General features: G+C 37.5%; 1 protein-coding gene across 2 annotated transcripts in view; it reads left to right on the top strand.

Annotated features, from left to right (window-relative positions):
• The window catches only part of cadm2b (cell adhesion molecule 2b), a 167,742-nt gene that overhangs the window by 109,916 nt on the left and 44,033 nt on the right, over positions 1-13,793 (top strand). For both annotated transcript variants that reach the window (XM_083548424.1, XM_083548423.1), the window contains exon 2: positions 422-448. In XM_083548424.1, coding sequence (XP_083404550.1) covers positions 422-448 — 27 coding nt within the window. The remainder of the gene's footprint in view (positions 1-421; positions 449-13,793) is intronic.

Here is a 13,793-nt window from a genome sequence, read left to right as displayed (position 1 = left end):
GTGTCATTTTATTCTTTAGGCTCACTTCATCCTTTGATGTTCCATGTTCACACTGACTCTGAAAGGTTGAACTTAATTATTCATCAGGCTCTGCAAAGAACTCTATGCAGATGGCACATGCTGTAAAATATCGCCATTATGCTCCTCATCACCAAGTGTATATGGCAGAAATGCATGCAAAACAGACGGCCTAGAATAATGAAAGGACAAGACGTATGCATTCAGGCTTAAGCTCTTTTCAAAGTGCCTGACAGAAAGAAGAACACAATGTCAAGGAATATCACTTAAATGTAAACAAGGCTAGATTAAAGGAAAGTATCTATAGAACAACATATTCTGCTTTTACAATCTGACTGATTCTTTCTCTCTCTTTCTCTCTCTCTCTGTCTGTTTTTCTCTTTCTCTATCTCTCTTTCCTTAGAGGCAGCAACAAAAAGCAAAGCGAAAGGTGAGTTGTCTTCTGTGTCTTTGAAGCTTGATGATTTATGTCGAACACAGTTCCCAATAAACTATGCTACAATCAGACTCCTTATCTCCCAAAGGAGCTTGGGTCCATTTACATAGCATCTGTCAGCTAGAAAGCAAACCAGGGATGTTTGATAAATTGACCTAAGACTTTATGAACCGTATCAGTTCTTTTCACTTTTCTGGGTTTATAAATAACCCAGTGGTTACCAGGGTTAGAGAATATACACAATGTTTCACAATAAAAATCAATGTGGATGCCTATAGAAGGGAATTTTTTCATTGTAGCAATTTTTGGATAGTCTTCTTTACAGACACTGCAAATCATCTTTAGGATGCCAGGCACTAGTCTATCACGTGATTCTCTGAAAAAGGCAAAACATTTATGTTTGATGGTATTAAGTAAATCATCAAAACAACAGTGGGAAAATATCTTGCCTAAGCACCAAAGATGAGCAGATTTTATGTAAAGACTATTAATATTTATTCACGCGCATAACACACTTCAAACTACTTGTTTTTTTGTTACCAGGAACTTGCAGTTACAGTCTGTTCCTTTACAGACTGGAATAATATGTTTAAAGTATAATGAGGCTAGAACAACAATAGCCATGGACTTGGTTTCTGAAGTTTGTAAACACTGTATTCTTCATTTGAATTTTTGCTAGCAGAGGAAATGTGTATATACTCTTTTATTTCGGTTTTCTATTAACACATTTAACTAGCAAACTATCTCAAAATAAATTATTACAATAACATTAGCTATCATTGTTTTTTAAGTAATCTTTTGTAAAAAAATATGGAACTCTGAAGTATAGTGGAGCTTATCTGGTGGGCTAGCTTTCCACAATAAAGCATATATTTCTGATCAACATTTAAGATCAGTCTTTATGATTTGCATTTGGTACATAAGAAAAACTTGTGATTTAAGTCTAACGGCATCCAATAAATTACAGTCCACAAATGGCACAATCTCTGAAAACTTCAATTCTCAGAAACCTTGATTTGAAACCACACCCACTTTACCATTGCTGTCATTTTTTTTCTAATTAGCTTCAGCTGTTCTTCATTTGAATTGTGCATTTATACTGCATTGTTTCACCTTTATCTCCTTGACAATTATCAAATCTCACACGCTCTGTCTAAGATTAAAAGTGTCGGGGTTTTGTTTTCTGTTCTCTATATTTTGTTTAACAAATAAAATGATGGATCATTTTAAGCAAGCTAAAATGTTTTTTTTTTTAACCAACTGAAAGCTTTTCATTCTTGGAGTTATAAAAATCAAAATATTTGGTAATTTTGTGTGTGTGCATAATTTTCCATTTTGTATTTTCAGCAGTGTTTGGCATCGGTCAATATATCAGTTAAAGGAAAGCTATACTGCTTTAAATAGATCTCCATTAAATGGGTATAAAGTTGGGTTGGCAATGGCAAAATACAATATCTCAAACTCCCATTCTAACACTTTAATTTAAAAATGGGCATACTAATTCTTATAATGAAGTCTCCGGAGACCTATGGACTCTATCTATACTGTAATTTGCTGATTCAAATCACAAGGATTTCTTACAATACCTACAGAGCTTAATTAAATCAGATAGAAAAACCCTGGGATCCTTTATTTGTCTGTTACTTAAAAAAATCAAATATAAAATTGCATATTAACTCACTTTTACAATATTTTTAATATGGGGAAATGGGTGTATATTGTATAACTCAAAACCATGCTTAATGAAATTGAGAGTTTAGAGATGGCATTGAAATAATTCATGTGACAAGTTTCATGTAGCTATTGGATGCAGTCAGGAAATGAGCTTACCAACTTTAACAAGGACATTGTGGTTTACTTTTGCCTAATTGTTCCTTTTGTAATCTCAAAGGCAGTTAATTTTTGTACTGAATAGAATAGGATTTACAGTACGTGTATAGTCTTTCTGAGACATGTTAGTGAGATATATCTTTTCTTGCCATAAACTTTAATTAAAATGTAGTAGTGGATACATATTACCTTGTCTGCTTGTTCAGATCACAGGTAGTTTTGTTTTAGATGGGTGCACAAATAAATTATTGTGAAAAAAAACTAGTAATGTCTCTTTCAGAACCTCGATTTAGTGAGGCTACATTCATGTTACAAGCTTCTTGGAGCTTTTCCAATGTTTTGCTCAGATCGGATCTGCCTATCATTGCAGTTTATATTTACCAATTTCTGTTTTGAATGTGAACACACCTGCTCCTGAAATACTGATCTGTTACAGTAGGGTCTTTCCAGGCTTGCTTGAATTGATTCCTTAAATATCCAGTAAAGCATCTATTCCCCATGCCTCTACTAAAAATAGTCATTGCTAATGCTGTCTTTCATAGTTGGATGACAACAGTAACTGATGCATGTTAAAGTGTGCCAAAAAGCAATAGAATATCAAGTCTATTTCGATTGAAAATTCTCGCACAATCCCATATCTGATACAGAATACTGTATCTGATTTAGAATAACATAAGAAAATGGTTTAGTTTTGGGTTTGTCACAAAACTTTTGTAGTACTTTCCACCTAATTGTGAGATATTTTAGTAATAAATATTTAATTGTGTAATAGTGTGCTCTAAATCTAGTCTTGGTTACTCCTGCTCCTAAATTGGTTTGTGTTTACAACTTGCTGTCTTGCTGAAAATCCCAACAAAAGCTTCGAAAAATTGACAAATCCAGGATCATGTAAATTTTTCTGCCATCCAATTCATCTTATATGATCTACATCAATGTTTTTTTTTTCCAGTTCTCATTTCCTCCACCTTTTACCCCTTGCCCATTGTTGTTTGGTTTGTACTCCATCTGTAGTTTTTGAGCCTGTTTGTTTTTCCTTACCCTTTATTAAATAGTTTTAAACAGAATCCCTTCAGTGTAAGTTAACCTGTGTGTGTTTCTGTTAAACCATTCCGAGCATGACACTGCCCAAATAATTATTTAAGGGTAAATACAAATAATAGTGACTTTTTTCAGTCTTGACTCTTCTGCATAATGGGAGAAAACAGGGGACATTTTGAAAAGGAGCTTCTCTACAACCTGTGTTCACGTATTTCCCTACTGCTTTCAACAAATTGCACCTCATGCTCCTCTAGGGATATGAAAGGAGTTGTGCTGATAAGTTGAGTGAAATTGAGCACAGCAGCAGGTCATCCCCAGCAATATAACAAAGGCTCTTTTAGCCGCATTTTGCACTGTGTGGCTGCATGAATAATGTATCCATGTTTTCAAGCCTACATTGAGTGGATTTCTTTGAATGAGTCAGTGCTAAGATGTTGAGATGAACAACCCTAGAGCTAATATACATTTTATTTATTTGGGCAGCGTTCCTGAGTGCGGCAAGGTCCTTTTATTTCACAGGTATACAGTAGTGTGTGTGCATTTTTAGAAAGCAGTTTTAATTTTCCTTCTCCTCTCTGATGCTAAAATAAACCTAGACAATAAAGCCTAAACCAATCTGATGAAGCCTTTCCTGTTGGGCTTTCTGTTTCATGATGGAATACTGCCAGCACAGTACCTTGATGCAGTAAACAATCATATAAATAAATAACTTATAGGCAGAAGGCAGAGCCTATTATAATTTTCTTGTCCATACACTAGCCTAGAAGAATATCCAATAAAAAAAAATCATATCCCAGATAATGGAGAAAATAGACTGGAGATTATTGATAAAGACAATAAATCAATTTTGTCTTCCAAAAGCAAACCAGCATTCTTGATTAAAAATAAAAACAGAATGCATGTGTACTGTTCACATTTGCTTAGGTAAATTTTAGTCATGTGTTTAAGCAATGCAGGAAGAGATGCATCATGTGCCCTTCTTTCTCAGTAATTTCACACCTGTGAAGGCTGCTGCCTTTAACTCTGCTGTAAAAGGCTTTTAGCAATGGCCGAAACGGTACTTTTGGGAAATGTGTCTGGGTCTGTCTCTGTGTTAAAGGGGTGTCTAAGTGCTTTTAAACCACTGAACTATTACAATTCAATGGTGTGTCATTGCAATGTCTGTGCCCTTCTCTTTAAAGGAGAGAGAAAAGCACTCAAGGGCTTTATTCTAAGAGGCGGGAAATTCATTCCCTGTTCCACTGACTCTTACCACCCATGGTGATAATTTAGCAAGGAGGATAGTGCACAGCCTTTGCATTAATGGGGCATTTGTGTTTCTCTAGCTTTGGATTTTTGAGTGTGTGCATATTTCTCAACAGAATCTGGTTATTCTGTTGCAACCTTCAATTCTAAATGTGTATATAGCAAAGACATTGTATTTATTATACTTGATTACTGGATCAAGCAATACATGACACATGTTGGTATTAAATAATAAGCAATAATGACTGTTATTTCCCAACATTGTAATCATTATGATGTTTACATTTAAGGTTGCCTTGTCTTACAAAAACATAATTAACAATTAATTAATGCATAAGGCAGGTTTCTGGGTAAAATAAGACGTTTTGTGATCATCAGTACTGTCAACCTGAGATAAATCAAACCCATTCTTGACAAGTCATTAACTTAGATTGATTTATTCTACAGTATTCATAAGCAACAGTAATAGAGCCTTGGCTCTTATATAATTACCTATGGATTTTTTCATATCTGCCTAAATTGAATTTCAAACAGCTGTCAGAAAGTGGGAGAGAGTAAACAGAAAAGCACTATTTTATTACGTGTGAAGTGTTTATCTCCAAGTTATGATCTTATTGAGGGATCCTGCTATTAAGGCTGAACGAGCCATGATCACATACAAAATCCATCTTAGCTGCAATTTCCTGTGAAAGCTAGAAAGGGCACAATAGTAGAAGACCAATATTGTGTTCATCACCACACAAATGGGAATAAATGAAACCATAAAAAATCCAAGAGGCTCTAGAGAAATTTGATTTTGACATGAAGTCACGAATTTGTAGGATCTGTGACTTGAAAACTCGTTGCTAGCTTACTAAATTTTGTTGGTAAATCAACATATGAGATTCAGGCTGAAATATAGAAAGTCTAGTCTAATCTTTGTCCAGAGTCCTTCGTATAAAGTTCAGTATTTTAACCTACAGGAATTTGATCAAATTGAATATTATCAGAAACAAAGACTACCTACGCTTGTTAATTTGCAAACTTTACTATGTATATTTTTTATTAGGTAATAGTCCACAAACTTGCATACTGAATTAAATTTTTATTTATATATGCACAAATTTCAACTCAATACACAAGACATTTACTCTGAAATTCCTTCTCCTGATGCTACTGTATATTCTGCCTCATATAAATCACAAGGGCTGTTGATTAGAATTTTTTTTTTATTGCAACAGATGCATCAAATAAATCCAATATTAGTCAGAGGCAACAGCCATGCAGTATTGCAAAGAAAACCAAAAACTCTTTTGTGGCACAGCCTAAACAATCACAGATTTCAAAATTAAATATATTTTTTAAAGAAGCTTTTTTGCTATTAAATGAAGCAATTTTACTTTTCTTTTTCATTCACTGTTTGTAATTCACATGAGAATTTACTGATGCGAGCTGAGATTTGTTTAAATCTCTCATGGTGAAACTTAGAATGAGAAAAGTACTCAGTTTTAATTACATTCTAAAGAAGGAGCCTTGCTCATGAAAAAAAAAATACTACTAGAGCTCCATTACAGAACTAGATAGTCTTATGGTTGTTTTAGATGGATTTTTTAATTTCGCTAGAAATTTGCAATTGTCTGCGTAAGTGACCTGAAAAATTATAGCATCCGAGCATCCCTACGGAGAGTGCTAGCCATGATCGTCCCACTCTGGGGCTTGTGCTAAGAGAAGCCTCCAGTCCTAATTAAATACAACACGTCTGTAGCCATGCTGTAAGACTTGCTCCCCAAACATGTTGGCAAATAGGCCACACATAGTCAGCCAATTAATTAAAAAGTGTCATGTTGCTGCATTTGCAGTGATTAATAATTAGGTCAGCCTTGCGCTCTGGTCGGTGGGCTAGGTTCCTTCCTGTCTCTTAATTTTTTCTTTCTCTACGGCTGGGAAATTTGTATTAGACCTCTATATGGGACAAATTTTATGAAGACCACCTCCTCTTGACACACTAGTAAAAAGTGTTTCCATCTATCTAATTTCTGTATTAACAATAAATCAAGCCATGACCAATTCAACACATAGAAATCTTCATATATTTGTTAAAAAGCATGTAAGCTACTACTTTATTTGTGTCAAGAGATTAACTGGAATTTTTCTTCCGATTGCATGTTTTCTTTTAGCAGATTCTTTCTTTACAATGTGCGAGGCAGTATGCATGTCAAGCATGTAGCCTTTCAGGGACTCAACAGTGATACAAGTGCTGTAAAATAAATTAGCCACCAACTGATCAGAAGCTAGGGCAACAAATATAACAAAAAGAGCCCACTAAGTAGTACGCAGTAAGCCAATACATTACTGATAAATACGTTAATACAACAATTAGAATACAACAGTTATACATTTTCATCTAATTGCTTATTAAATACTTATTTAAAAAAGTTTTAAAAAGTATTTTTTAACATTTATTTGTTTTTTATAAGTATAAAGCTTTGTCTAAATATGCAAAATGTGAATTCCTAATTAAAATAAAGCGTTTTGATGTAAGAATTAAAATATTAATTTCACCTTGTAGAGACTTTCACAGAAAACATTTTCACTAAATAATTTTTTATTATATAATGATAAAAAAAAGCAATTGTTAGGGTAAAATCTAACATTCAATATTCCAACAATCCAACATTTTGTAAAATTACCCAGTAATATGTTCCTTATTAGGTAAAGATATGAACATTAAACTTAAAAAAAAAATCTATTAAAATCTACAATCTACAATCAATTGTTTTGTTGTGAGCTGATTTTGATTAAAAAAGTAAAAAAATTGTGTTGTTGCTTTTTACTTTGTGTGTTTAAAGGTGAATAAAGGGCATTTACATGTGCTGTATGCCATATAAATGTACAGTATAGCATATAAATCAACATATGGTATATCAGTAAACATGCGTCCCCTTCAGGAACTCAAGCTGTGTCAACAATGCTTTGGAAACGCTTCTGCATTGTCCACTCTTTGAATCTCGTGCATAATCAGTCCAATGGAAGGCGCAGCATCACCGGCAGGGTGACATCATGACCAGGAAGCACATGAAATGAAACCGGCGTTAGCTTCTGTTTGTTCAGAAAACGCTCAGTGTGTGCATGTCCGGAGAAAGAAAATAAAAGCGACTGTTTAGAGAAAGCACTCTTTTCGGCTGTGTGTTCATCCTTGCCCCCGCTATATTTCGGAGGGGGATATGCACAGCCTATGTGTTGCTTGTTTGGGAGCAGAGCATGCTAGGTTCTCGAGGGAGCTGACTGCGAAGATTGTGCTCGCATGTCAATGCGAATGCTTTAAGGGGGGTGCTCCTGCTCCCCATGGTTAGGCCATGGCTGAGGCGAAGCGGCGTTTGGGGACTTGGGGCTCGCAGGTGGACCCAGCAGAGGGTTTGGAAATGGGCTTGTCCCTTTCTCATTCCTCACTTGCTGGATCCAGCATTCTCTCGCAAGGTTTGGAAGCATGCCTTTCTGCGGTTTCTTCCCTTTGCGACGAAAGCGCCCAGCTCTACCTTTCTTTCTCTGATTAGGGGGAGAGGATTGTTTTCAGTAAGCCCTCAGACAAACCCCCTCAGCCAGTTCTCTTCGAGGAGCTATTGAAGGCAGTGACCTGAGCCGTTGACAAACTCGACATTGAGTTGCTGATGATCTGATCAGCAGAAAGCTTGCCCATTCAGTAAGCTCGACAAGCACGTTCTGCATCCTTGCGTCACTACCCCGTGCCAGGGTCTGCTTTTTTCTTAAACCCGCACACCTACTAAAGAGACCGCTAGAGCTATTGGCCGGTCCATGGCCACCCTTGCGGGGCTGCTCGGTGGGCGCAGCACCAACCTCAACTCAGCACCTCCAGGCACCAAGATGTGCAAAGGCAGATCGTTGCTACTCGCACTTCCCCTGCTAGTGATCCTGTGTGACGCCCTAGACCAACAGGACCATCTAAAGACCCCGCCAGGAAAGGCCACTGTGCACCTCAGTATACGGTGTTTGCCCTGGGCCCCTCAGGGAGCTGGTTTGTTAACCCTGCCACTTTTAGTGCTTCAGGGCATGGCCAGCTCCAGAGATTGCCCTCTTCGTGTTCCTCTTGGTACCGTAGCGGATTTGGGGGGTTTGCTGCCTCTCAGGAGGCACCTAAAGCTGCACCAGGGCATAGCTCTGGCTCTATGCACACCAGAGGTGAGTCTCGAGACACTGATTCCCTTAAGAGACTATCTAGCAGCCTGGGAAGTTCTGGCAGACATGTCTTGTTGGGTCCTGCACACTGTAGACTAAGGCTAAATGATTTAGCAGGCTCTGGTCATGAAACAAGAAGTTGATAATCTCCTGAGCAAGGAGGATATCTAGGTGGTCCCTCCCTTAAACAGAGAATTCAGGCTCTTTAGCCAGTACTTCATAGTTCCCCAAAAGGACAGAGGGTTGTATCTTATATTGGGTCTATGTCAGCTGAACTTCTCACTTTTGAGACTCAGGGTCAGGAGAGTCAGAAAAGGCCAATCACTCACTGTGAAGTAGTTTTAAAGACGGCTGGGTCTGATGGCAGCAGCGTCCAATGTGGTTCCATTTGGCCTACTGCACATAAACCTCACAAAATGGTGGCTCAGTACCCAAGGGTTCTTTTGGAGGGGCAATCCACTCCACACCATCAAGGTCATGCGGCGAGCCCTACGTGCCTTAGTTGTGTGGAGAGATCCCAGGTTTTTGTGCCCTGTTCTGGGAGTTCTTGGTCGCCACATAACAATTACAATGGATGCATCGCTTTTAACTGCCTGGTCGGCCCAGTGCTGAAATTCCAAAGGTTTTCCAAAGGGTTGGCTCCTTCCAACCTAAATGTTTATGTATCTGCCATTGCAGCCTGTTATGCCCCCCTCTCAGGGCAATTGCTGTGTAAGAACCCGTTGGTGACACGTTTCCTCCATGGTACAGCCTCCGGTGCGAACTAGAGTGATCTGCGTGGGACTTGACCAGTATCTTGGAGGCCCTGTCAGAGCCTCCCTTTGAGCCATTGACCGAGGTGCCTTTTGGGTTTGATTGTGTTCCTCTTGGCCATCTCCTCTCTTAAGAGAGTAGGGGATCTCCAGGCCCTCTCTTTCCTGGAATCTACTTCAGGCCAGTGCCTTCCTCTACCCTAAATTAGGGTATCTTCCCAATGTACCCTCGGTCATCCCACAACCTGTTATGCTCCAGGCATTCTTTCCTCCTCCCTTTCAGGTCCCCAGACCAGGAGAAGCTTCACCGAATGTGCCCAGTGTGAGCACTGGACATATATATATCTACAGAACGGAACAGTAGCAAAAGTTGGAGCAGCTGTTCATCTGCTATCCCAGGAGAGGTCTCCCTGCACTTTCCATTGGACTGATTATGCACATGATTCAGATCGTGGACAACGTGTGAACATTTCCAAAGCGTTTTTGATGCAGCGTCTCATTCCCTTGGGGAACCATGGTAACAAACCTAACCTGGAGACATTTTAAAGGATATGAATTTATGTTGTCCCAAATGGTGGGAACTAAGCCTTATTCAATGTTTCTTTAAGATGATTCATTGGCCATGAGTGAACTGATTTGTAATAGAGTATATTTCTCCAGATTAAAAGAATACATGTTTTAACTATACATCACAAATACCACAAAACCAAAGATTTTTTGCATGTTATAATATTAGTATGCTATGTAAACTGTAAACATTTGATTTAGGTTAAAGAAGTAATTATAATTGTATTTAATTTTATGGCGTAAACACACACACACACACACATTCACACACACACACACACACACACACACACACACACACACACACACACACACACACACACACACACACACACACACACACACACACACACACAAACACACACACTGTAAGATTGTAAGAGTGATTGTGGTAACAAATTATTAAAATTCTGTTAAACAACTTTGTGTCTATTGTCTACAGGATATATATAAATGAAACTGAATTGGGTGGGTGAAGTAACATTACTTACTCAATAGTCAAGTATTAAAGACTCAGATAAACAGAAGCCAATGATATGTGTATTTTGATTGAAGATCATTTAAAAACTTGTAAAATTGCTACAGAGGGAATTGAGAACAGATTAAAACTCAATTTGTTATTTTTCATGTCTGTACCAACTCCCACCGTAACTCCTTCCTAACATGGTTCGAGCTTTGTGTTTAGCCCCTTATCGATTTGTATTGTAGTCTATATTTATGATAAAGACTACACATGCTACTCTGGATAAAGGTGTCTTCCAAATACAAATATATTCAATGTGTCTGAACGAGTTGTCATACATTCCAGGTATGGGATGTACTTCTTGACATACAAATCAAACTTGCAGGATTGGGAAATCACCACAGTGTGGTTTATGGAGGCAGGCTGCTCATATATCATTACCTCAAGATTCCTGGTGGACCTTGATAGTAGTAGCAACAATAAACTGAGGTTGAATTTGATGTTTTATTGGATTGAGGGGAGTTGCTGGGCTGACAACAATCTCTAGCTTTGAAAGGTTGAGTTCGAGAAAGTGATCCTTCATTTAGGCTATAATATTTGGAAGGCAGACTGAGGGGTTAACTGGAGGGTAGGACAGATAGAGCTGACTATCATTAGCATACTGATGTAGAGCTAGCAGTAAGGGTGGATAAAAAGGCCAAGAATAGGTGCCAACCATGGATCAGAGCTGGACAGATTTGCTATAAATCACTCAATCCAAGCAAAAAAATCCACCCTATACCACTTGTAATACAATATTAATCTTTGTAATTAGCATAATTACCAATTTTGTCCTGTAAAATGTGTTTATGTGTCCTTTTTTCAATTATTTACAATGCCATTTAACTACATCCTGACAATGGTGCCAGTGAGATTTATCCTTGCATTAACTGTGGTTAAAAAGAAGAATATATTGGAGCTTAACTTCTTTCAATCAGTCTCACCACCTTATCTGTAAACTTTCCTCATAATTTCAGGATCCATACCTTCATCATCTGGCATATAACTTAATTTGAGTATCTGCTGTAACCCAACACAGCTAAATCTTTCAGCACTGGTTTATATCACTGTATTGTATTTACAATTTGTATCTCCACTACTTCCACATGGTGCTTCTTGTTAATATGTAATTCAATCTGTTTATCACTTATGTTTGTGAACGCTCCTGTTTTTCTCCTATTTAACACCATCGTAAGTGTGTCTAGCAAATGTCCCAGTGGGAAGTCAGTGATGAACATAACCTCTAACTTCTTACCGGATGAAAGTTTTCACTTGCACTTTCTGAAGTAATGAGTCTTTTTTTTTACATTGACACATGTTTACTGCAAAATAAATAATATGGACCATAAACAAATGACTAATCAGATGATTTACTATTGAGACTTGTCAAATAACTTTTAATTCAGAAATATCTTGCAAGCATTTAAGCCACGGTACTAAGCATGCAACCTTAAGCAATCTTGTGCATGTGTCTTATTACACTGATTTTGAATAGACTGCCTTTCCAGAATGAGTGCCTGCATGCTACACATTTTTATAGCAGTACGTGTGTGTGTGTGTGTGTGTGTGTGTGTGTGTGTGTGTGTGTGTGTGTGTGTGTGTGTGTGCATGTGCATGAGTCAAAATGAAACCTTGCACGAAAAGTAATTTATCTTCTGTCTCATTACTGCAGCATGAGGACACTGAACGTTAATTTTGCTGTGCCTATTAAAGACAGCTGACAGACATTCCCATCACATAGAATTCCAAATCATATTTCCTCTCCCATTAGTTCTCATTTAATCTGCTGGCTCGGAGCTGTAAAGCCATGAAACGGGAATTGATCAGATAAGCGCACCGTTCATTACTTCTCTCGTAAGTGTTAAGTAGAAAAAATAGCACTTGCATAGTTGACTTGCAGTCTCAAGGGCTATCGCTGGATCTGTGAGAGTCATATGAAACATGACTCGATGGATCTATCGAAGTCACTGCTCGGATTTGCATCGCACTGATATTAACTCTCTTATAGAGAAGCTTTTGCTGTGCCCTTATCTAGATTTTTGGTGGCCCCAGAAATTCAGCAAAGGCATGATGAAGGGTTGTTTGTATCCCATGACATCCTGTGATGTCACATATACACACACACACACACACATTTTTGTTGCACACTTCTGATGTCAACTTTAATATAGTGAATAAAGACTGTACATCAGTCCAGATTGAGAATGGGGGCTCATATCAGTGGGTAATGAACTGAGATGAGACCTTTTCTCTCCATGTGCTATGCAGTTTATTTGTTAGCTTTTTGGTCGTGCCTGCAGTCTACGGTTTGTTCTGCCATGCTTTGCTTCACTGCCTTCTGGCCATTCATCAAGACCCAGATTTCCATTATGTGGCTCAGTCAGCTGAAATAGAAAAAAAGCTTTTTTCGACCACATGGCTCATTCTCTCTCTCACCGTGATTTCTGCCTCTTCTCACTAGATAGAAGACATGTTGACTTTATGATACGATGCTATAACAAAGTGCTTTCCATATGGTTTGGTACAAGGAAAAAAAAATCACAAAGCGAAAAAGTATACAAAGGTATAATAATGATATGAACACTTTAAGGCACAAGCTTGAATGATAGATACATATGTATATTGTCTCACAGATATTGCGTTCAGGTTTTTACCTAATTATACTTAAATACAGACTAGCATGTGCAGGATCACAATCTTAGCCTAAAACATTTTCTGAACAGTTTCAGGAATGTTCATGCTCTTTAAAATAAAAATGTAATTATTGCATAGAAAATGTTGCTGAGCATGTTTTTACACACTATTATAACCGTCTCTACATTGCAGCAACATTTATATATATTAACATTATTGACATTCACAAAATAACATTTTTGTTTGAATCTAACGTGTCCCCATTGGTTCATGGTGTGTTAGTAGTAATCTTTTTTTTTTTTTTTAAAGGTAGACAATTAGAATATGAAGGTACATCTAGCAAAATACAGCAACACCATACCAATAACTCCTAACTCACAACACAGATCAAATGGAAATTATTGTTGCTATGTCAAATAATGATTTTTCATGCAACACACCGCCAAAATGTTAGCCAAAGTTGTCTGTTTATTTATTTGGTCAAAAATGTACCTTTTGAGATTAGTTGTGTTAGTTGAACTTTAATTAGTTGTGTCTTCCATTGCATGTTTTTTTTTTATGGCTGTTTTAGCCAGATCTTCTAGAACCTGTCGAATAC

Source organism: Silurus aristotelis, assembly GCF_946808225.1.
Source record: "Silurus aristotelis genome assembly, chromosome: 8".
Lineage (NCBI taxonomy): Eukaryota > Metazoa > Chordata > Actinopteri > Siluriformes > Siluridae > Silurus > Silurus aristotelis.
The sequence above is the reverse complement of the archived record's forward strand: the minus strand, read 5'-3'. Positions and strand labels throughout refer to the sequence as shown.